At 39.8% G+C, this 25,366-nt stretch overlaps 1 protein-coding gene across 2 annotated transcripts in view; it reads right to left on the bottom strand.

Moving 5' to 3' along the window:
- The window catches only part of LOC122559031 (filamin-B), a 148,058-nt gene that overhangs the window by 2,786 nt on the left and 119,906 nt on the right, over nucleotides 1–25,366 (bottom strand). For both annotated transcript variants that reach the window (XM_043708178.1, XM_043708179.1), the window contains 9 exons: nucleotides 25,194–25,346; nucleotides 19,734–19,856; nucleotides 16,853–17,119; nucleotides 15,447–15,584; nucleotides 13,963–14,078; nucleotides 8,508–8,640; nucleotides 7,875–8,051; nucleotides 2,375–2,593; nucleotides 610–813 (listed from right to left, as the gene is read on the bottom strand). In XM_043708178.1, coding sequence (XP_043564113.1) covers nucleotides 610–813; nucleotides 2,375–2,593; nucleotides 7,875–8,051; nucleotides 8,508–8,640; nucleotides 13,963–14,078; nucleotides 15,447–15,584; nucleotides 16,853–17,119; nucleotides 19,734–19,856; nucleotides 25,194–25,346 — 1,530 coding nt within the window. The remainder of the gene's footprint in view (nucleotides 1–609; nucleotides 814–2,374; nucleotides 2,594–7,874; nucleotides 8,052–8,507; nucleotides 8,641–13,962; nucleotides 14,079–15,446; nucleotides 15,585–16,852; nucleotides 17,120–19,733; nucleotides 19,857–25,193; nucleotides 25,347–25,366) is intronic.

Genomic DNA, 25,366 nt, shown 5'->3' with positions numbered 1-25,366 from the left:
TTTTAAGCCCTGTGCACATGAAGGCAATTCTGCTGCACACAAGTAAAAACCATGAAAAACACCTACAGACCTGGCAGGAGTCAAAGCATTTTTGTTTGTGCAAAAAAAAAAAAGCCAGTAAACTAAAAATTCACTACCAAGCTGTTACTTTACATTAAGTTGTATTAAAACTAATGTAAAATTGGTAAACAGTGAAGCTGATCAAGAATACGCAAAAAAGAATCACCAAGTGACTCTTGGCTTCTAACCAAGTGTGAAACTCTAACCATCAACAGTGGAAGTTTAACATAAGCAGCCTCAAACAAAGTAATAATTCCAGACCCACTATAAAAAAACCTCAAAAAAGGATAAGCACATAATTGGCCTGGCTATTTAATATCATTTGGTTGAAAGCCCAAGTATAATGCTGCAGGATTTTCAAACCACCTAGATCTGAAGCTAATCCCATATACTTTTACACACAAAGATGATAGGATCAATTACAGAATTCAAACTAATGTAAATAGGCTTTAGACCTCAATACTAAATTGCTTTGGTTTCTTTTGTATAGATGTCATGCTGTAGAGCTATAACTGTGTTAACACATTCAAGTTTTAGTGTTAGTTTTACCTGCTCTGCTACAATCCACTGAGAAGCAATTCTTCTGACCTACATTTGCCATAGAGAGGCCTGCACCACTGGACACCACTTTACTGCTGTCAGATGCAAATTTGGGGACAGCACTGTAGGAGTTAACAGTAGTGGATTTGGTCACAGATTCTACCATAATAGAAGAGCTTTCATGTGTACTGCCACCACTTATCAACCGAGCACCTAGAGAAAAAGAAACAATAAATTAATCCATTTGCTCTAGGATTTCTAAAAAGCATTGTAACCCAATTAAAGACTGGTATCTTCAAAAGGAGTTAAAACCAAAAAAGTCATTCATTGATGTATTATAAACCAAAAAAAGTGTACACAATTTAAACACCACTTTTAGAGAAGGAGTTTTAAAGTGAAAAGTTTTTAAAATTTTTCAAAAAAAAAGCAAACTCGTGATTCCCTCCTTAGCCTCTGCTTCTGGAGTGTCTAGAACAAATGAGTTAAGTGATAAGTTTAAGTTTAAACAACTAAGAGGGAGAAATTTAAAACAGCCAAATGTGCATAATATTAGCCATCTGATAGATCCCAGAACTGCCACCAGGCCATGTTTACTGTGAAGACCACCAAATCCTTTCTGGAACAGTCAACACATTGACCATTGTAAATCATTAAGGCTTACATAGATCAGTCACTTGGAAGTAAAGAGGCACTTAAGCTTTTTCTTGGACAAGACATCTGCATGAAGGGAGAAAAATCTGGAGCATCCAAGAATGCTGATTGATCAATTAATGTTCACTTGCCAGTCAAAGAATTGACATGGGATAACAAATACACACTGTAAATTTAAAGGGTGTCAGCCATTTTCCTGTTCATTCTTCAGGGCAATATCTCAACCAGAGAGAATTAGAATCAGAATAAAATCAGAATAATTTAAACCATGGCTCAGTTAACTCAATCATTTAACTGGTGCATTCTATGACAACACCGCAACCATGTCCACTTGCCAGTTAGCACTAGTCATACAGCAGGGCACTGGGTTGAATTAAAGGGAGAGAGAGATAGAGGCTCGCTCATCTTTTAACCCATGTTAAACTGATCATGGAGGATTTGGACAATCCAAGGTGGAAAGATGCCATCCTAGTGCAGAGGATTGATATATTCAATCTATTCCTCATATGTACACCTCCTCCCACCTCCAGATCTCTAACCCTCAGATTTTTCCACTCAGGCTTGAAAGTTAAAGTCATCCTGGACGTGAAGTCAGTGGAACAGCGGCAGGGTATTGTTTCCTTTTACAATTGCATTCTTGCATGATGAAAAAAAGTTCAAGTTTGTGGTGTCAATTTAGGTTTTCCTTCAACTCGAGAAAAAAAAAGTTTAAAATCAACAAGAATCTTTAAATTCCACTGCTCCTGTTTCCATGATACTCAGTACTCAATGCGGTGCTCTTGAAGGGTATCAGAATAATGCTTCTGGCTATGACTCCTTAGAAGTGTCAAGTATGGATTAAAATTATTGCAAGGAAAAGCTCCCACTAAGTGATTAAAAACAATTTTAAATAATTTGTTCGTTGTTGAGCCCACAGACAAAACATTTAGAGTGGGAATGTTACAAGTATTTTCAGAGTAAGTTTTCGTCTCCTGAACTCAAATATTAAGCAAGTGCTCATAAACCGTTAGCAGGATAATATTGGTTTTAGACCAGTTTCAAAAGAGGTGGAACAAGGTGGTGTGTTTTATTAGTAGACTGGACTTCTGGCATCAGGCTGGTATGACAGCTATCGTTTAAGTACCTGTTACTTTTGCCTTGAAAGGACTACCCTGAATATGATATGGTCCTCCATATTTAATTCCAATTTGGTAGTCTCCTGGTGCCATTGGAGTGTACAAAACCTTGTATCCTTCAGGGCAGTCACGACAGTCCATTTTTACTTTGGATGGTCCATCGATAGCAACACTAAGTGAGCCTGGACTGGCATTAGCAGTTTTAACAATGAATTCAGATTGGACACCTGCAAACAAAACCATTATAAATTTCAGACTTCCATACAGGACTGTGTTCAGCATTCAGTTCAGGTTCAGTTAGCTTTGTTGACCTCAGCCTACCAACTGCAGGCAAGTCCCAACCCAGGACTTCAAATGTAAAAAGATCGATAGATGTAAAAGATTGTAGTGTTAAACAGCTGGGGAGCAATCTGGCCAAAATAGATTCTAAAAATCACAAGAACAGAATAAGGTCAGTAGCAGAAACAAGCTAGTCATCTCTGTGCTCACTCTGCTAATGAGATGATGGCTGGCCTTCTACTTAAAGAAACTGCTCCATCCCACACCCCTCATGTTTGTTTAATTATGTTAAGACAGATCATTAGATTTCAGAATTTAGCTGCTTCAACTCAGTTGCCAAGTGAGTTGCAAAGATTCACTACCAGCCAAACAATCATTTTTCACCTTAGTCCTAATGGCCTGCCCCTTAGAAATTATGTCCCTGATTGAGGCACCAAAAAGGGAGGGAAGCATCCTTTCAGTATCTACTTTGTCAAGCCTAGAAGATTTTTGTAAGCTTGAATTACATCACCATTAAAACCAACAGTTGGTCATCATTGCTATTGGGTTAGTTTGGGGTATACAAAATTGGTTGTCAGTATTCCTGCACTAAATCAATGGACTACACTTCAAATGTTCTATATCAGAAGACTTTCACATGTTCAATGGTCTGTGGAATTGGGACAAAATGGTACATTTCAGAGATTGCTGAGTGTGATCATAAGCTTTGTTGAAAAGATCGCTGGTCACCAAGTGAGGCATCCTAACATAACTGGATAGGGAGATGTCCATTAGGTACTTGCAATGATTGGACACACTTAGTCACATTTGAAATTATAGCAAAATCACTAGCATGAATCCTTTACATGGGTGCTGCACATCCAAAAAGAATCACTTTAACCCTAGAATCTCTTGCAGGTCATAAATGCTTATTTGGAAACCTATCAAGTAGTTAGAATGTATCATGAGGCACTAACTGCAACAGGAATAAAAGCCATCTTCGAGTTGTCCCAGAGGACGAATGCACATTGCAGACTTCTAGCCCAAGAAAAACTACTAATCTAACCACTGGGTAATTCAATCAAAACTACAAGTAGCAATTTGTCTTTCTAAAAGAAAGTATTCTAAATTACAAAGGCCAATAAGAAATCCAGAATTATACTTTGCAGTAAAGTCAAAAACCTCAATCTATTTGTCCTTTAAATTCACAAGCAGAAAGTTACTCTGTACTGTTCCAAACCACCATTTGAGAAACACATAACAGCACTGTTTTCCCATGATGATTTGTACCATAAAATTTATGAAAGCGATTCAAATCAAGGCCAGTTTTAAATAAGCCATTTCAAGGATAGCTACAACAGTGCTGTCAGAAACATAGCCTGAAAGGTTTACTGTATGCTAAAGAGGCAGTTTACCGTTTGTGCGAAGATTTGTAGCTCGGGTGCTCGTTGTTGTGGTTCTGTTCGCCGAGCTGGAAGTTTTTGTTGCAAACGTTTCGTCCCCTGGCTAGGCAACATCATCAGTGCTAGGGAGCCTCCTGCGAAGTGCTGCTTTGATGTTTCCTCCGGTGTTTATAGTGGTCTGTCCCTGCTGCTTCCGGTTGTCAGTTTCAGCTGTCCGCTGTAGTGGTTGGTATATTGGGTCCAGGTCGATGTGTTTGTTGATGGAGTTTGTGGATGAATGCCATGCCTCTAGGAATTCCCTGGCTGTTCTGTCTGGCTTGCCCTATAATGGTAGTGTTGTCCCAGTCGAATTCATGTTGCTTGTTGTCTGCGTGTGTGGCTACTAAGGATAGCTGGTCGTGTCGTTTCGTGGCTAGTTGATGTTCATGTATGTGGTTTGTTAGCTGTCTTCCTGTTTGTCCTATATAGTGTTTAGTGCACTCCTTGCATGGTATTTTGTACACTAGCCACACACGCAGACAACAAGCAACATGAATTCGACTGGGACAACACTATTATAGGGCAAGCCAGACAGAACAGCCAGGGAATTCCTAGAGGCATGGCACTTATCCACAAACTCCATCAACAAACACATCGACCAACCACTACAGCGGACAGCTGAAACTGACAACCGGAAGCGGCAGGGACAGACCACTAAACACTGGAGGAAACATCAAAGCAGCACTTCGCAGGAGGCTCCCAAGCACTGATGATGTCGCCTAGCCAGGGGACGAAACGTTTGCAACAAAAACTTCCAGCTCGGCGAACAGAACCACAACAGGCAGGCAGTTTACCGTTTACCAAAGATCAAGTAGGGAATAAAACAATGCCTGTTGATTGAGCTAAACCACAAGTTATTCAACAGGAGGCTCAGCTCACAGGACATGCTGTCTGTTTAAAGGAGACAAGTCAAGGGAGAAAATAGCTAAGGATGGGTTATGTGCAAAAATCTATTAGTATTCAGACCAGCTTTGGCATTTTAGAGAATAAAGTTCAACATGCACATTAAGTCAGCTACCAGATTTGTGCAACCTCTGATCAATAGACAATTGAAAGCTATGAATGCAATAGATAGATATTTTATTAAAAATCTGGATTGAACTTGTAAATATGGAAGACTGACATGGTACAGGGAAAACCATATTATATAGAGTTAAATACTTAACACTAACCACAGACAGGTCATGTTATCACATTCCTGTTTATGGGATTTTTGCACAATGTGGCTGCTATATTTCAAGTGGTAATGTTGACTATACTTGAAAAAGTAAATGCTGGGATTTCTTGCGGCAGCATATATTTGTCTGGACCTCTATTGAGAGAGAGGGGTGGTTCATTTTGGTATGAGGAATAAAACTGTTAGCTGACAGATTTAAATAGGGTCAAGAAATCTGGGAATGCAAAGTGTGTAAATAAAGTACTGGAGATTTTTTTAAATTGTCAGTTTGACTGCACAGGATATTATGTGCAGTTTTAATCTAGATACTGCAAATATAGAAACAGTGAAAGCACAAGTTATTAATGAAATGTTGAGGCTCTCGGGCTGAGTCTTTAAAACTGAAAACTCACATGGAATTAGTGTAAACATGCAAACAAAATCCTGAACCAAAAAAAGGCACTGAACACAAGAGGTAATACAAGAATACAATGCCAGCATATTTAAAGAATGGCAGCAGTTTTATGGAGAGAACCCAAGAATGCAGAAGTTACAGGAGCAGTTGAAACCAAAATGATATTAAAGGGGAAACTTTAGGCAAAATCATGTGATTAGGAAAGAGCAAGAGGAATAATGTCCCAAATGCCAGATAATTTGGCAAGGATTATTTGAAGCATAAACACCAACATGGACCACCTAGGCTGAACACACTATTTCAGCACCATGTCACTTCTACAGGCTTCAGAAAACCAAGACATGGACTGGCCCATGGGCGGCATGGTGGCAGTGGTTAGCACTGCTGCCTCACAGCGCCAAAGACCCAGCTTCAATTCCCACCTCAGGCAACTGTGTGGAGTTTGCACATTCTGTGGGTTTCCTCCAGGTGCTCTGGTTTCCTCCCACAATCCAAAAAATGTGCAGGTCAGGTGAATTGGCCATGCTAAATTGCCCAGTGTTAGGTGAAGGGGTAAATATAGGGGCATGGGTCCGGGTCGGTTGCGCTTCAGCAGGTCAGTGTGGACTTGGGCTGAAGGGCCTGTTTCCACACTAATCTAATCAAAATGTTTTCCTGTCAGTTAGTCCTGTATGAGGACTTCCAGAAATTTTACAAGACATGTCTGGTTTATTATGAAGTCTGTCAATCCAAAAGTAGGTGTGGTCAGCTGTTTGCCTTTCACTAAAAAGGCCAGAATTAGGCAAAAATAAAAAAAGTGGACAGACATTACATTTAGAAAAAACAAATTTAAATGTTAATAACCTGATTAGACCAGATTCAATTAGAAAGTGGAAACTAACCTCCGTTCTGATGAAATTCAGACAGGAAAAAAAATCCTGTAATTTTATTACATAATACTATTGCACAGTGGATTTAAACTTGAAACTCAGCCACTGGAGACTACTGGGGAGCTTTGGTTAGTCAGTACACAGGTTGGTGAGCTAATCAACTACCTCAAATATTCACATCAGTAGGTGGTGAAGTAGTCACCAATGCAAATGGTGTTGAATACTGTTGAGATTTTAGAAGCAATTATTTTTCCTGAAACAGCAGAACTGCCCCATGATGCAACTGATCATTGGGAATGGATCAGTGTGCAAGTCCTTTCTATGTTTGGAACAGTGGATCTACTTTTGGGCAACTAAAGTGTTAATTGAGCATCTACTCATTACTGGGGCAGGTAAGGGAGATTAGATACCGGTCAGGGAGGAAAGCTTAACACTTACACCACAAAGGAACCATGGGTCAACATCTTGTAATGGTCTCAAAATGACTGGGAACCTTCTTTGTATAAGGATTCTCAAGTGAGGGGACAGCAGGTTGGTTACAGTATCCCAGGTTCATAGGTTCTATCACTTCAAGGAGGGAAGAGTTCTAAAATTAGAACAAAAACACTAAGTAGCACTTAAATTTGCAGATTCAGGTGGTGACTGGCAAGAAAGCCAAATAGAACACAAAAGCAATAGGCCATTTAAAACACCCCCACCACAGCCTGCAACACCATTAAAATGATGGTGACTGATCTTGACCTCAATATTGCTGCTCGTCAGATGCTGCCTGAATTGCTGTGCTCTTCCAGCACCACTGATCCAGAACCTCAATACCTTAATCCAGCCCACCCTGTATCTTGATCCTTTTGCCATAAGATCTACATCTACCTGCTTGAAAACAATGGTTTAGTCCACAACCACTCTGGTAGGAAAATCCAGACAACTCCAGGTGAAGAAATTTCTCACTGAAGACTTCCATCTCATCTTTAAACTAAGACCTTTGATTGCTGCAGTAAATGCACAATGTTTTTAGGGAGCAAGTTTCAGGATTTTGAGCCAGTGGCATTGAAGGGATGGGGATCTCATGAATGAGATATTCAATTTCCAGTTCTGATGAAAAACCCTTTACTGGAAAGTAGCAAGTACAGCATTAACCCCACCAGCTTGCACTGAGTGAGCATAGTTCTGATACAAAATTGAACTGTAAGTTAATTCTTTAGAAATGGGGTTAAGTGATGACAGCAATACTTTGTTTCCTAACGTGCTGCCACACAACTTTATGCATTCTACACAAAAAAAAAATCTAGTTCTGACATTGCAAAGAAAATCCTCAGAGCACATGCACACTAATGAAAAATTGCTTGGGCTTAGAGCACAGCCATTTACCTGTAGTTCCTTTTTCAAGGCCTAATCCATAAGCTGAAACAAGACTGGTGTCTCCTGTCTGCCCAGGTTCGCCAACTCGAACCTTGAATGGACTGCCGGTGATGTGACTGCCATTGAATTTGACATCAATAGAGTGAACACCATTCTCATGGGGAATGAAACGAATGGCATACTTATCTATAATAAAACATCACAAGTAGTTAGTTCACAATTAACCAGTGTGCAAGTAACACTTCCACTCATTAGGCAAAGTATGAAGCAAAACATCACTGCAGGCAATGTTTATCAACATAAACATGAAAAGCAGTATAGAGTTCTGCTTTTCTGAACTGTCTAGCCAACAGCACAGCCCAAGATCCAGTCCTGAAGAGTGTATGAGAGCCTTGTTCAAGCCTTGGAATGAATGTAAGCATGATTCACACACTTCGTGCCAAGTAAATTTAATTCAGTTTTACTCTTCCTTCCCATTTTCCCACCCCACACTATACAATTGATCAAAAAAGGTGATCAAGGCAGCAATACAAAAAGGAGGAGGAGAAGTAGAGAGTGTACACGGAATGCACAAAGAGGTAAAAGCAGCTTTAGGAGAAAGTTGATGGCAAATCACCAAGGGATGTGGTCCCAAATCCTTACCTGGTTCAATTTCAGACACATGGGTATCCTCCACTGCCCCGGAGGGGCTATGAACTTTGGCATCAATCAAACCTCTAGCACCATTCAGTCTCACAGCAAAGGATACTGGCTGATTTACTTTTAACCCTGACTCCTGGAGATTGAACAGCAAACACTTTATTGCACATCAGTGAAATAGAGGACTGTAAGCACCAGAAATAAAAAGGGTTAGCTCAAAAGACATTAGGGAGTGAGAAAGGGAAGCAAACTAACATTTTACTAGCTAGTTCATAGATTAAGTGAATTCTTTAATCCAACTGCAAGCAACCATTTCTAATTCAGAGTACCAGCATTAAAGTCAATGACTTCCATATGTGAATTGGGCAGAACTGCTCATCTTTCTATGAAATTGTAGAGAAGTGGGAGTAAAAGAAACTTTCAAAAACTAGGTCATGTTACAAAAGTTAAGGAATGCAAACATGACCATTACATAGCTTTAGTGGGCTCAGATACTGTAACAAAATTCAAAACTGCACTATGTTCATGGCTTACATGGGAATTACATAACCATTGTAACACCACATCTAAGGCATTTCTTGCCTTTGTGTAGGATGGGGGAAAACAATTTTAGTACACAGGAAGTAAGTGCAACTAACCTAATTTTAAATACCTTAACCCAAAGTGACAAAAAACTTAGACATTTAGTTGTACAAAAATAGTACATTTTACAGCTGAGGAAAAAGTGAATTATTAGGCCAAACACCAAGATCAGTCTAAAAGTGAAGTTAGACCAGAAATAAAAATTCAATTTTAAAATCAGATAGCTTAACTAGATACATTCAAGTGTATCAAGGAGCTGTGTTTTAACAAGTACAGGATGTGCTGCTAAAGGTTTAAAAAGGAACTGGAGCTATTCAATTAATATCTACTCTGCAGTCAGGTAACTTAACAGCCATCTAAAAAAAAGGTGCAAACATTTTAATTTGACACCCCAAAAAAAAACTTAAATTAAGAAATTCTTCAAGTCCTCAAAGCACCAGCTGAGGATTCAGATAACCAACATTTCAATGACTTGGTCAGCTTCTCCAGGAAGGTAAAATTTGTCTGAACATTATGAAACTGTAGTGCATAATGCTACAAAGTCATATGCAAGCTATTGCCATTGACCCATTTGAAAACAATGGCCTGGAATTTTCAATTAAATTAATGGCCTTGCTAATTGAATGGAAGCACATGAAGCAGCTCAGAAACAAGAGGGACCTTGGCATGGTTGTCAAAAAATCCATGAAAGGGGCAGGACAGGTTAATGGTGTTTTGGTAGTAGCTGGAACACTTTCCTTCATTAGTAGCATAGACTTTGGAGCAGGGAAGCTATGGAGCTTTATAAATACCAACTTTGGTTAGGGCACAACTGGGAATACCGTACACAGTTCTGTTCACCACATCGGATGGGACTGCATTGGAGGGTGTGGAGAAGATTCACAGGATGTTGCCTAGGTTGGAGCACTTTAGTTATGAAGGGACTCATTTTAAAAAGGAAGCAAAGGGATATGGTTGAGGTGGGGGTATCAGAGATTTGTATGAGATTAAGGGGCATAGAAACAACTGCTCCCAACAGTTGGAGAAGGGGCACAAACAGGAAGAGCAGGTGATTTAGATGGGATTAGAGGAAAAATTCTCAGCCAGAGTGGTGAGAATTTGAAGTACACTGCCTGGGTTAGAGAGATTTCCTGCCCCTACCTTTGAAAAAAAGTATTTTAAAAATCCCATAACATTAAAGGCTGAGCCAAGCAGTCAAAAATTGGTTTAGTGTAGAGATTGTCAGCACAGACTTGATGGGCCAATTTTTGGCAGATACAAATAGAGAAACTTTGAGGTACTGGCAAAAGGAATGTGGGATAAGTCACTAAAAAAGAGTTTGCATTTAAAATGCTGTAATTACCCAAGCTCACCATGGGGCTGATGTCTAAGTAATTTAAAAACAGTCAAGCTGCCATTGACAAGTTTCCCATTTGTCAGTGTTAAGTCTCAGTCAAAAGAGGGGCAAATGTTATAGAACATAGAAAAATACAGTGCAGTACAGGCCCTTTGGCCCTCGATGTTGCACCAATCCAAGTCCACCTAACCTACACTAGCCCACTATCCTCCATATGCCTATCCAATGCCTGTTTAAATGCCCATAAAGAGGGAGAGTCCACCACTGCTACTGGCAGGGCATTCCACGAACTCACGACTCGCCGAGTAAAGAATCTACCCCTAACATCTGTCATATACCTACCACACCTTAATTTAAAGCTATGCCCCCTCGTAATAGCTGACTCCATACGTGGATAAGAGGTTCTCATGGTCAACCTATCTAAACCCCTAATCATCTTGTACACCTCTATCAAGTCACCCCAAACCTTCTTTTCTCCAATGAAAACAACCCCAAGTGCCTCAGCCTTTCCTCATACGATCTTCCTACCATACCAGGCAACATCCTGGTAAACCTCTGCACGCGTTCCAGTACCTCCACATCCTTCCTATAGTATGACGACCAAAACTGCATACAATACTCCAGATGCGGCCGCACCAGAGTCTTATACAACTGCAACATGACCTCAGGACTCCGGAACTCAATTCCTCTACCAATAAAAGCCAGTACGCCATATGCCTTCTCCACCGCACTATTTACCTGGGTGGCAACTTTCAAAGATTTGTCTACATGGACACCAAGATCCCTCTGCTCAACCACACTACCAAGTATCCGACCATTAGCCCAGTACCCCATCCTTTTGTTACTCTTACCAAAGTGAATCACCTCACACTTAGCTACATTGAACGCCATTTGCCACCTTTCTGCCCAGTTCTGCAGCTTATCTATATCCCGCTGTAACCTGACACATCCTTCCTCACTGTCAACAACTCCACCGACTTTCGTATCATCCGCAAACTTGCTCACCCAACCTTCTAACCCCTCTTCCAGGTCATTTATAAAAATGACAAACAGCAATGGTCCCAAAACAGATCCATGCGGAACACTAATCTAATCTAAAGTAATCTAATCTAAAGTAATCTAATCTAAAGTAATCTAATCTAAAGTAATCTAATCTAAAGTAATCTAATCTAAAGTAATCTAATCTAAAGTAATCTAATCTAAAGTAATCTAATCTAAAGTAATCTAATCTAAAGTAATCTAATCTAAAGTAATCTAATCTAAAGTAATCTAATCTAAAGTAATCTAATCTAAAGTAATCTAATCTAAAGTAATCTAATCTAAAGTAATCTAATCTAAAGTAATCTAATCTAAAGTAATCTAATCTAAAGTAATCTAATCTAAAGTAATCTAATCTAAAGTAATCTAATCTAAAGTAATCTAATCTAAAGTAATCTAATCTAAAGTAATCTAATCTAAAGTAATCTAATCTAAAGTCACAAAGTGACTACTGTACTGCCAAAATGATAATTTTTTATAGCTGTTATAGGGTTACATCAGAAGTATCAAGTCTAAAGTTTGAAAGGTAACAGTGAGGAAACTGCAATGTAAATGAATGGCAGAGCAAACACGGGGGTAAATAAGGAAGAATGGCAAAGGCTATATTCAGACTCTGCATTTTAGTTCGGATAATCAATACTTAGCTAAAGAGACTGTGGGCTGGATTTATTTGGGACCCGTCAGAACCAGCAAGGGGATTTTAAAATGTGGACAGGTATGCTAAAGGACAGACAGATCTCATTTAATGAATTGGTGGCCAGAGACTGGGGGATCTCCTTTGCAGGTTGTCAGAGACTGTTGCTGGTAACACACCCAAGAATTTACCAGCGGGACTTTCTCTCGCTCTCTCTCTTCCCCCCACCCCACCTCCAAGGGCATGGACAGAAATTAGTCATGCTGACTCAAGTAGACCTGGCCACAGATGTCATGGGCTGAATGGCTTGCTTGTGACAGGTCCCATGAGAATGCAGTATTCAGATTCCACCCAAAAAACCCATGAAAAGTCTGAGCAAGCAGCTGTAAGCATTAAAAACAGCTGATCACAAAATCCATAACAAAGCTGCAAGCAGCTTTAAATACCACTGAAATTCTTAAAGATTAAGTGTTCAAATAGAACATAATGCTGATTTGATATAAAATTATGTCACCTGTTACCATTAATTGCTGAAGACCTAAAGAGGGAGTTCCACCTTGATTCCAAGTACCAAACCATCAAAAATCAAAGGATAAGCAGTTTCAAAGCCATTTATCAAAATACCATTAAAAAAGTTCAGTTTTAACCAACTAGAATAAAATCACATTGAAAAAGAGTCAGACTCTTCAACTTCAACCTTTAACTTGTGGATAATGTGCATCGTGCAGGTATGCTGTCAAAAACCTTTAAATGAGACACAAGAAAAACATCCCAAAATTTTTCACATGGCAGATGGTGAACCCCTTTGTGCACTTCCAAAGGCCACACCTATATATTTTGTCTCCATTTTTTGGTTATGAACACACAAGCTTCATACCTTTTGCAACCAGCGTTCTGATTCACACATACTGCTCCATTGACAAACTTGAAAGAACAGAGGATGAAGGATTCCTCGAGGTTGATCTGATAAATTATCTGATCAAACAAGATTTCAGAATATGGATACATATAGTGAAGTTCAATATTTTTTGAATGGCCATCATACTTTAAATATTTTCAAATCAACCAGTCTAGACATATTATGGTCTTGAACCCAGATCACCACTATACAAGGCACTCTTTTACTTTTGAATAAAAGTAATGATTAGTTTAAAAAAAATAAGTTTTCCTCATTCATCTAGTTATAGAATGGTTTATAGTTCAAGAATTGCATTGCCAAAGCAACCTTTAAATCTATTTCTAGTTCATAAATGAATTTTCTTGGAAGTCAATTCTACAAATTGGTAACAAACCAGACTGAAATTCCACCCCCATCCTCCCAGAGGTAAATTAAGTTCAAATCTGACCACAAAAAAAAGCAGTTTCACAAGAACCATTTGTTTAGACCTTTTACCCTAAAAAGTTCTTTATCCATGCTACCTATTGGTGATGTTTTTAAAAGCTTTTCATTTCTTTTAAAATCTATTCCACGAGACCAAAAGGAGGCTACTGAAATTTGTAAAACAAACCTGGTCACCACACCGGAGAACTCAAACTTCACCTTGGTGTTAACCACATGCGGTTATGCAGACCCAGAATTGGCATTTGTTTTCTGGAAGGAATGGTTTTACTTTGCTCCGGAATTAAAAAAGGGCAGGATATAATACATTGGAGCTGCTGTAATTAATTTAGATACAAAAAAAGTTAGCAGTGAACAAGTTCCTTTCATTTACTGGCTTCTGCATTCTCCATCTCACTTTCCAAGTTTATCATAAAACTAAGCCTACTGCTAGTCAAATACATAACCATTTTAAAACTGAGACAGTGTGTGACCTCTGAATGCACAACAGGGGACCCAGCCAGTAAGCTGATATTTTCTTATGTCTCACCTGAAGACTAGTAACAGTAAGTCTGCTTGCATCCTCTGAAGAAGCCATGATGGGAACAATATAGGGACTGCCAGGGATGTACTCATCATTAAACTTGATCGACACCTCGTATTCTCCTGCAATAAAAAAAGATTTACATCAGTGCTCAATAATATGAAAACTAGACCTACTAAAACCCACATTTGAGACTTGCTGCTCAAGAGTGTTTAAAAATTGGTACTTATAGCGCTATACTGTGAAACAATGCATCAATACTGTGTAGTGAAGAAATGGGATGACAACTACTTTGTTAGGCAAGTTGCTTTTAACCAGATTTCAGTTAATTTAACCAGGTCACCAGACAGCTGTTACTCACTGGAACCACCCTCAAATTTAAACAAGTTCATTAAATCAGTCTCACTACTGGACTCCCTCTCCCACATTAAAGTTGCAGCTATGACTAACTACAAATCTTAATTTTGCTGCTAATGATCACAATTTCATTCTAACAGAAGACTACATTTCCAAACCAGTTGCTACTAGCTCTTGTATATGGTAAGAATCCATAAACAAACAAGATTGGATTAAGGGTGCAAGTTACTCAAATCTGAGGGGTGTTTCTAACATTCCGTCAAGAGGCAGAAAGAACACAGCAAGCCAGGCAGCATCAGGAAATGAAATCAATGTTTTAAGGGAGCCTGAAACATTGACTTCTCCACTTGATACTGCCTGGCTTGCTGTGTTCTTCCAGCATCCTGCCCATCTATTTTGAATTCTAGCATCTGCAGTTTGTTTGAACATTCATGGTCAGATTAAGTTATTTTTCACTGCCCATGTGTTTGAATGGATAATTTGTATACAAGATAGAGTTCAGATACTTTAGTTGAAACTTTATTGCTGGAACAGCACAGCAGGTCAACCAGATCGAGGTACACAAATAATGGAAACATGGGCTCACTGATTGGATAGCAGTGTTTAATCTTTTATCTTTGCACTGGCATCTGTGCCAAGTGTTAAAGTATTTCCAGCTTAAGGAGAGGGGTGGTAGAATGTTGATCAACTAGAGAAGGATCAATACAGAAATGAGCTTCCATTGGCATTAGCAATGACCAGAGATGTCTATTTTGAAGAAAACCCACTTCAACATTGAGTTGATACAGAAGGGTGGTAAAAACTGAAATTTTTGGAAAAGCAATGTTGAGTAATGTCAGAATTCTGCCTGGAGTGTTGACAGATGGAAGACCAAAAGCTCAAGACTGAATATTTAAAGTGCTGGGATTTTAGACAAGACCATTTTACTGCCCAAGTTTTCAATTTTCTCCAGCGGAGATAAAATTGCAATTCATTGACAGTGGGAATAAAATAGAACAGAAAAGAGGACCTCCAGCCTGAACTTGAAAACATGGAGTATCTACTCTGCATGATGCCACTGAAGATCATGAAACTAAAGAAAACCATCTTTTACATTACCCAAAAAAGGTCTGCCAAGGTTTCCACATACTTACCAGGTTCTTGTGCAACATAAGACACACCACAGGATCCATCTTTTCGATCTTCAAATGCAATCTCTGCCCGGCTAGGCCCTTCCACAGCAATGGAAAGGCCACCTGCACCAGCCTCCCGTGTCCAGATACTGAATTCAGCTATAAGAAAACAACATTCAAGCCCTTAGCAAAGTGCCATTAAAAACATTTAACTTCATCTGATAATCTTCAAGTTAAGCATTCATGGTAGTGAGTTTGACTTCCAAACTTAAATTGGCCAAAAACATGACATTCAAAATTGAATGTTTCCTTCATTTAAATTAGTTAAATATTTTATAATAGGTTTGGATAATTTATTCCCATATGCAACCCACACATTTATGCCTATGGAATCTTGTGCTTGAAGACAGACACTGAACATGTAAACTCCACAGTCAATCAAGAGGTTAGAATTGAACCTGGGGCCCTGGTGCTGAGAGGCAGCAGTGCTAGTCACTGAGCCACAATGCTGCCCCCAAGTATTTAGCTGCTGGATTTGACTCAAGTCCTGACTGTCGGTGCCTGCTACCTGCCTGGAATTACAAGTTAATTTGCTCCAAAGAATTGGGCTTCACTTCATAGACTTTTTGTCAAAGTTGACCAAGTCTTGTGGCTTGGAGCACTAAATTCTCAGGATGGGGAGGGAGGTCAGGGCTCAGCTTAAGTTGCTTCATCTGATAGGGAAAGCAGCATCAATTCTGCTCCAAGCCAGTTTAAAAAAAAGGGTAGTCATGTCAGAATATCAGAACTTGATGTGCACATTTTCTGCAGGCTTTTACCATTCATGCAGGTGAGCTGTGCACTGAAGGCAAGTACATACAACATTTACTGTTCAATGTTTACCTATAGCATGACAACAGCTGTGGATAGTGAACAGTAGATGTAACAGTAAGCCATTCAGTCCCATTGAGTTGGCTTCTCCAATCGAAGAGATACTCAGTTACATTTTTCCCCTTTTCCTATAACCCTCTACTCCCTTACTGATTTTAAAGGGAAACTGACTACCTCCATCTTGAATATACTTATTGACCCAGGCATAACAGCTGTGACAAGAATCACAGTAGAAGAAGAAATTCCTCATCTGCTTTAGAAGGGCAATTGCTTAATGATTCAGTCTAGTCCAGGACATTGAGAAACCACCTTTCTTCACTCACCCTGTCAAACCAAGAATCTTGTCCGCTTCAAGGCTGCTTCTCATTCTTCTAATTTCAGTGAGCATAGACCCAAAGTACTACTTAAAGCTAAACCCTCAACATCTGATATCATCCTAGATGAACCTTTTCTGAACTGCCTCCAATGCCAGTATCTTTCAGAGAAAAGAGGGACCAAAACACTGGTCAGGTGTTAAAAGTAAAATCAAGACAAGCAATAGCTAAATTAGTACTTACCTGGTACTCCAACTTCTCCTCGCTCAAGACCAGGACCACCAGCTCGCACTTTAACAGCTCCACCTTCACCAAGTGGCCCAACTGTGAATTGGAACGGACTGCCTGGTACATGTTTATTCTGATACTTTACACTGACTGTGTGCACACCCATTTCACGAGGTACAAATCTGACACAGTAAGTATGGTTATCACTTTCAGTGATCTCTGCTCTATCCAACTGTCCAGAGGGGTTGGTCACTTCAGCAGACATGTCACTGACTGAGATTTCTGTGGAGGAACAGCTCAAGTTAGGTTGACTGGAGAGGTTTTGGACTAGATGCACTACAATAACAGAAACCAGATGAAAAACAATGTAGCTTAGGAACCATGTGTGCTGGAGACTAAGAAACAAAATTTCAGATTTGCATTTAATTATCTTAACCAAATTTATTTTGATACTAGTAGAAACTAGAGGACAGGAAAAAGGGCTTCTCCACTATTCCTTATGGCAGTTCCAAAAGCAGAATTTGGGTCCCAAATTACAAGTTCTTAACCAGATTTCCAGATGACAGAGGAGACCAGTTATTTTTATAACTAACAGCTACTGGTCAGAGTGAAGAGAGCTTTGATCAAAGCTTTGTAGTTTTTGCTACCAGTTTTGTAGTATGAACAGATCATGAAAAAAACCTTTAAGTGCAAAAAATAGGATACTTAATTTAACAGCTTCACAATTTAAACTGGACACTACAGATGCCATATAATCCCCAACAGAAAACAATTAGTAGACTGTTTATATTTAGAGGACATTATAGAATCATTTACTGCAACTGAGTTGCAGTTTTCAGGGATATAAATTGCATATCCACTGTGGATAAACTTGTGGATATCCATGGAGATACTCCAATTCTATTACTAGACTTTGTGCCATCTCCTTTGGCCATATTAAAATCTCTCCCCTCTCCAGAAAGCTTGTATTGGACTTCAAATGGTACGATAGCTTCAAAAAGCGCTCTTCAGCTCTTCCACATGAATTCATTCAGAATTGGTCAGTGGGGCATGCAACTACCTCATGACCCTGACTAGGACTTTGAAAGTGCCAAATAGCCTCAATTCATCATAACTTTTTTCAAATTATTTCTCCAACTCTTGAGAGAGTTCATCTAAAGAGAAATAGCTATTGTAATGTAACATGGTAATAATGCAAAGCCAAGAGTGGCAGAACTCAGCAACATTAGCACAGGGAAAAAAAACCAAAGACATCTTTTTCAACATCCAGTCTGTACTTCCATGCTTCAGCTATAGTGAGCAAACATGTAACAATGAACCAGATGATAATTTAGGTGCAAGGATAGTCCTAAGCATTTCACAAAGGTATTAACCTGCGCAAGGAAGGTAATTCTTACTCATGCAATACCATTGGCAAAAAAAAAACACATGCTGGCTAATTTAAGAGAAGCACATTCTGCCGACCTCAGAGTCCACATGCCCAGTGCTGAAACGCACCATCCGGCCTTGATGGCCTTGCACTGAACAATTGGTATTCCTCCTGGCCAATGAGGCCAAACAGGGATGGGGTAGGTCAATTTTGAACACTAGAGTCCTTTGACTTTTCAAACGATTCTGGCAAACCTCCATTCGTTCTGCCCACAAGAAAGTTCAACTTGACTGAAAAATCTGAGTGCACAAGAGAGGTGTTCCCAAGCCACCGTTAGTTGGAACCAAGTCACTGAGTGGAATAGGAAAGAAAAAGGAAAAGACAAAACAGTTGTATTTGAAGAAAGGAGAGCTAGACATCTGCATTTCAGGTTTCTACATTACAAAGCATTTAAGTTCACTAGAAACCATCTTGATGCTACACATTAAATATTACACCCATAATCCATTTCATTTTTTAAATGTTAAATTTAACATAGTCCAGAAAAGTCTCAGCACCATGCCATTTAGAAAGTTATTTATACTGCCCACATGCAATACTATGAAACAGGGAGGTGTTGAAGTTGTGCATTTTGCACACGTCTCAAAACATCAAGGCAGTGCCACATGAATGCCATGATCAATATTACATTATTCATGACAAAAGAGATGGCCAAGACCTTACAAAACCAAGAGCATCAGCAACTATTTCCACAAATTTTGTTGCTTCCATTTCTCCCACCCAATTGAGAATGGCAGAACACCAGTAAGTTTTAGTAATGACTAACACCCAAATTTTTCTAAACTTAAATCGAACAAACCATTAGCTGGAAATTGAGAGCACAGATAAGTTAACAATTTTACTGCTCAATCTACGCAGACAGCTTTTGAATTTGACTGGATTTAGTGATAATGACAAACTATTCTATTTATTGGAATTAGAATGCACTTGCTGAAATGGTTAAGTTAAATAAAATTTGTAATAATGCCAAATCTTTTAGAACTGAAGTGACAAATTGTTTTCCAAGGAGTGAGTGGAAAGGAAAAATAGTCTGGACAGTATTCAGAATCAGAAGAATGTTACCACTGCACATTCTTCTACAAACTGTAAACATGAGCTAATTCTTCACATTATTTATGGCCTTTAAAAGATTTCAATGAACTGCATTCAGAAATAAATGCAACTTCTGTTAACTCTTAACTATAGGCTGGATTGAGTTATTAGAAGAGTGGGAGGGTTAGAATACCACTGTTGACTTTCAAAAAGTTCTTTTGTGTAAGGATTCAACTGCACAAATGGGGGATGACTTTGTACCAGCATCGTTGGAAATGTTGACAAATTAAAAATGCCATGAAATCATGTACACTTCCAAGGATTCTTCACTTGACATTTTTCAAGTGCTGATCTGAATCCAATGATGCAATTCACTGCAGTCCAAATATTTGAGAACAGTTTCCAATAAAACTGGATTTCCATTTCAAACCTTACCAGGAATCTTCAAGTTCAGATCACAGATGCTCCCAACTGTTGCCTCTGATGCAGCCTGCCTTCTACGAGTGATGCTCTCTCTCATTCGGCCTTCACCAGTTACCTTCACTGTAAATGGACTCCCTGCAAAAATATTTCAGAATTTGAAACAAGTCCTCTTTAAAAAAGGATTCCAATGACTCCAGTTATGCACAAGTTTTGTAAATCACTATGAAAAACTGAAAAAATAAATAGTCAGAAAGAGCCTTGTGTACAGCACAAGATAAGCAATCTATGGGGGGGGGGGGGGAGGAGGAGGAGGGGGAAGAGAAAAAAAAAGGGTAGAAAATCCCAGACAGGTACAGGAATTTTTTCCAATAGAGATATGAGCAGCCTAAAAGCCAAGAATGGAGATTGGTGTACACTTTGTTGGTTGAACCAAAGTTAAATATTGATGGGATTTGAGACTCTGCAAGATGGCTAAGATTCTTTAGAACTGCCATGGACAGCTCTGCCTAACAGCCAAAGCATACTGGTGTTTTTTGCCATCCCTGGCCAACTTTGTGGGGCAGAATTTAGTTTAAAACCTTACAGAACATTTGTCAACGTTTGAGAGTGGGAGGGATGCCAAAGGGAAGGGAAGGGGAGTGAGCGACCAAGCAGCAGCGAGGACACTCTCCTACAGCACCAGGACACCAGAGACTCACAGCAGTGGCAGCCTCTCCTGAGAACTGCCTGAAGAATATGTTAATCCTCTTTCCCCCAATAATATTTTTGGAAGAGAACTTGGAATGTCTTGTTTCTATTTCTTTTATAGCTGGATTTTGTAATGGGAAATTGTGGGTGTTTTGTTGTCTCCTCGTTTGCTCTTTCACTTTTAGTCACAAATCGGGCAACATGAAGCTGGGGGATGGGAGAAGTGCTTATCCTGACTGTCTTTTCTGTTGATTTAAGGATCACCTTGTTTTTCCTTGCTTAAGGCTGGGGCACAGGCCTGGCTTGGTAGTAATTGTTGTTTGTAGTTATGGTAGTAGTTTTTATATTCATAATTCTTTGACCGAGTCTTTTACTTGTGCTCGGTACTTTGTAAGCAGGGTACTCCCTCCCAGGGGGTTCAAGGGTCTCTGAAAAGGGGATATGGCTAAGTGTCTTATTAAATGGTGCACCTGGAACATCAAGGGAAGTCATTTGCCTATTTAAAAAAAAAAGGAAAAAAGTGCTTACTAGCCTAGAGGGAAAGGGTTGATATCACTGTTGCAAGAAACCCACCTTTATGATTAGGAACACCTGAAGCTACAAATGGTGGTGGGGGGAGGGGGGGGTGACCAGGTATTCTTTTCATCCTTTACTGCTAGAAGTAGGGGAGTGGCAGTACTTGTCCAGAAAAATCTTCCATTCATATTAAAGCAAGTGAAAGATCAGCAAGGACAATTGGAGATATTTAAAGCCCTGACACATGGGGAGGAATAAAGCATTTTAAATGTCTGACCTCTGGCACATCTCAAATTTTTGATTAGTGCTTTCTCTAAAGCAGAGTGCCCTTGGAACATGGCACATTTATTTGTTGAAGGGCAGGGGGGGGAAAAGGGGGAGGAAGAGAAGATTTCAATTGTCTTTTGGATCAGATAGACAGTGGACAGGATGCCTAGCAAGCCCACGACTAATTCCTTGGGCAGGCTAAGCAGGTGGCTGACTTCTACAAGGAGTTGCCACTGGTGGACATTTGGAGATGTCTTCACCTTACTGGCAAGAACTCACTCTTTTCAAACCCACAAATGCAGCATTAGGATTGATCTGTCAGCTCTTGGACTCAATTGTGTGTTGTGTTGCTATATTCCCAATTTTACTATCTCTGATCATGTGGCAGTGTATTTGGAGGTTAAGGCCAAGAGAGTGGGGGTGGGGTGGGTGGGGGTTAGGTTTGCAGCACTGGCACTTGGACCCTTCTCCTTAAGGATTCACAATTTGAAACTCATTTAAAAAGAAGTTTTCCACAGGAATTCTTGACTACGAACTCTGGCATGGTTAGTAGTCAGTCTACACTATGGGAGACCATTAAGGCTAGCTGGAAACAACAGAATGAGGAACAGCAGCATCTACTTGAGATACGGTTGAAAGCTGCTGAGGCAGTACATTTTGCATCACCCTCTAACTAAGCTAGAGCAGATCACAGCCCTTCAGGCTGCCTTGAATTCAATACTTAAACTGCAAAGAAAACTTGCTTTTACTAGACAAAGGCTATTCAAGTATGGAGTTAGGCCAGGGAAGTATTTAGTATATCTGACTAGGAAAAAGCATGCTTCCCAATCCATTACTGCAATCTGAGGTAGTGCTGGGGTTCTTACATAAGATGCCAAAAGGATTGAGGCTTTTCAGAGTTTTTAAACCTGAGTTGTATCGGTCTGAAGGTTGATGACATAAGGGCTAAAATGGAGGCCTCCAAGAACCTGGACCTCCCAGGGGTAACCTTGGAACAGGCTGCTCTCCATCATACCCCATTCAAGAAACAAGTGGCAGCTAGGCAACTTCAGAGTGGGAAAGCACCTGGCCCTGATGGTCTCCAGGGTGAGTTTACAGGGCAGATATTGGAAATGTACAAAATCACTCCTATATGCATGAATGCTTACTGCCATCTTTGAGATAAGTGAATATTTCCTTAATTAGGAAGTGAAAGGTTTGAGGATTGTGCCTCATACAGGCCCATCTCTATTAAATTCAGATTTCAAGATTCTAAGATCTTGATTGGAAAAGGTGCTGCCCCATATTGTTAAGAGGACCAGACAGGCTTTATAAAAAAGGGCCATAGGTCCTCCAATATTAGAAGGTTGCTGAATTATGGTCCAAGTTTGTCAGCAACAATTGATTCAGGGGTTTGTGATTTCCTTAGATGCAAAGAAAGTATTTGACTGGGTGGAACAGCTATATCTTTATGTATTAGAATGGTTTGGGTTGGGTGGGGTCTTTGATAGGTGGGTGGACATTTTATATTGCCACCCTCTGGCTGCAGTCATCAACAGGATGATGTCTGGGAATTTCAGAACCAGTAAAAAAAAAAGGTAGTTGGCAAGGCTGCCCCCTCTCACCATTGTTGTTTATGTTGGTGATTGTTCTGATAAGAATCGCTGGCAGAGGCCAGCCACACAACCGCTTTGGAAGTGGGATCAAGGGTACACAAGATTATACTGTATGCTGATATCCTTCTGTTTTAAAAATTGCATCCAATGACCTCCATACCCCATTTGATACTATTTTGGGGCTATTTCAGGATATAGGATCGACTTTACAAAATTGGAGGCTATGCCTTTGGGGAACTTAAAGTTGAAGGTGGCCCCAAGTTCCCTTTTAAGCAGTCACAGGCAGGGTTCTGATACCAAGCATTTTTTATTACCCCCATGTTGGATCAGTTATTTCAGACCAACTTTGCTCACTTGCTGGACAATATTAGGCAGGATCTCCAGAGATGGAGGCTCTTCAATTTCATGGTTGGGCTGAATCTCATTAAGATGTTCTTCCTAGTTTGCTTTATCCATGCATATGCTCCCTATGTTTCCCAGGTCAATGCTGCAGAAACTGATGGGATGGTTCGGTTCCTTTGTCTGGCATTGTGGGTGGCCCCTCAAACTTAAATTGCAGCTGCCTGGAGGGGGAGAAGTTGATTTCCCAGACAGAAGGTATCAATAGAGTTCCCTGCTGTCCTTTGTCTGCGATTGGGTAGGTAACAATCTGGGCTCAATATGGCTGGATATTGAGGCCTCCCAAGCAAAGTGCCCTCTAATTAAGATGGATATGAAGACAATTATGGACCACTGTCAGAATCCCATTGTCTTTATATTGTCAAGGCATGGAGGGAGATGAGTCAGTGAGGGTTGTTTATCCAAGACTTCACTTATGCCCATAGTTGGTATGCCAGGGTTCAAACTATTAGGCAGAGAGGAGTTTCCAGTTTGGGAGACTTGTTTAAGGGGGAGGTTATGTCTTTTGAACAACTGAGCCACAAATATTGGTTGCCCAGCAGAGACTTTTTCAGGTTAGGGATTTCATCCAGAAGATGACTATGCTTCTCCCTAAGCCCTATATGCCTGATAGAGGTTGTTGCTACGCTCCACAAGTGCCCTTTTGGTTAATGCCCTCTATCTCCTGCTGGGTGGCAGGCCCTGGCAGGATATTAACTAGTTATGAGAGGTCTGGGAGCAAGAGCTAGGAGTTGAGATCTTTTCTGAAAGATGGGAGAACATGCAAAAGATCTCAATTGGTAATGAGAGGAGCTACGCAGTAAAAAAGGTTCTGCACAGGGTTCATCTGGCACCAGACTGTCTGGTGAAGGGTTTAAAAAAAAGGGGCATTTCCAATGTGCTCCAAATGTAAGTAGGTACTCTTACCCATTGTTTCTGGACATGCCACAGGCTCAGTGTTTATTGGAGCCATGTGGCAGGAGATAGGGAGTGTTGAGGACTGAAGTAGACCCAGTATCTCTCCTGAAGGTCTACCAAATTTATGTTTAGATGGGCATGGGAACAAAATTTAATGTTCTTGCATACTGTGCACAGAAGAATATTCTGATGAACTAGGCGTTGGAGAACCTGCTGGGCTTGTGGAAATAATGGAGCACATGCCCTTTTATTTCTTGTGGGAGCCCTAGCAGAATATGTTGGATATAGATCTGTCTGCTATTGTAAAGAGCAGGACACACTGATTTGTTGATTGTATTTTTCAATACTTTTACAAGTTAAAAAATTGCTTATAAATATATGAAAATATTGATGGCATTTTAATATTCACCTTCAAAAGGGTGAATTTGAAAGCAGTTAAAATCAATTTAAAAAAGGGCTTGTAACCCAGCATGTCATGTCTCTCCCTCTGGGTATAAATCCCACCTGTTCCAGAGATGTGGCATAATATATGTCTATCTCCATCCTTAAAATCAGCTGCACTGCTTCAAGTACAGCATGTCGCTGGAAAAAAGTTTAATTTGCCTTTTCAGAGAAATTGCAGAAAAAAAAGTGGCAGTAAATCTAAGTAGAGCTAGCACAATAGGTGACCATTTTAAATGGCCAGTCACACTTTGAAATGAGTGCAAAGAAAAAAAAGCAGTGTAATGTCATGTTGAGAACAGACTAGAAGTGGGAGAAAACAGTAAGGGTGGAGCTGAGAAATAGTACCAGTCAAGAATTTGACCAGGAAGTACAAAACTCTAGTACCCCATTAGTGTACAGTAAACCTATTTAACGGTCAATACTCAAAGCAAAGTAGAATTCAGATATATTGACATTCACTAAAGTGCCTAGGGAGATCTGAATACCCAAGAACTGGTGTGACTTTACAACTTTGCACAAAATAAACCAAATCAGCATGATTTATATAAAAAAGGTATACCAAAATTGACAAAAAAGTTACAGCATTACATTTTCAAAAGCAAAAAGCCACAATCATGAGACACTAATTATAGACCAAAAAAAAGTTTACTTTTCTCATTTGTCATACCTGGCACATGCGCGTCTGCAAACTTGATGTAGACAATGTAAGTGCCTGGTTCAGTTGGACAGTAGAAAACTTTGCAGGTGCCTTCCTCAGTTTCTTCTGTATTAATGTCCACTTTACTTGGACCTTCAATAGATAGTGCAAGGCCACCATAACCTGAAACAAGGTAAGGGTTG

The sequence above is a fragment of the Chiloscyllium plagiosum genome, chromosome 18, assembly GCF_004010195.1.
Source record: "Chiloscyllium plagiosum isolate BGI_BamShark_2017 chromosome 18, ASM401019v2, whole genome shotgun sequence".
Lineage (NCBI taxonomy): Eukaryota > Metazoa > Chordata > Chondrichthyes > Orectolobiformes > Hemiscylliidae > Chiloscyllium > Chiloscyllium plagiosum.
The sequence above is the reverse complement of the archived record's forward strand: the minus strand, read 5'-3'. Positions and strand labels throughout refer to the sequence as shown.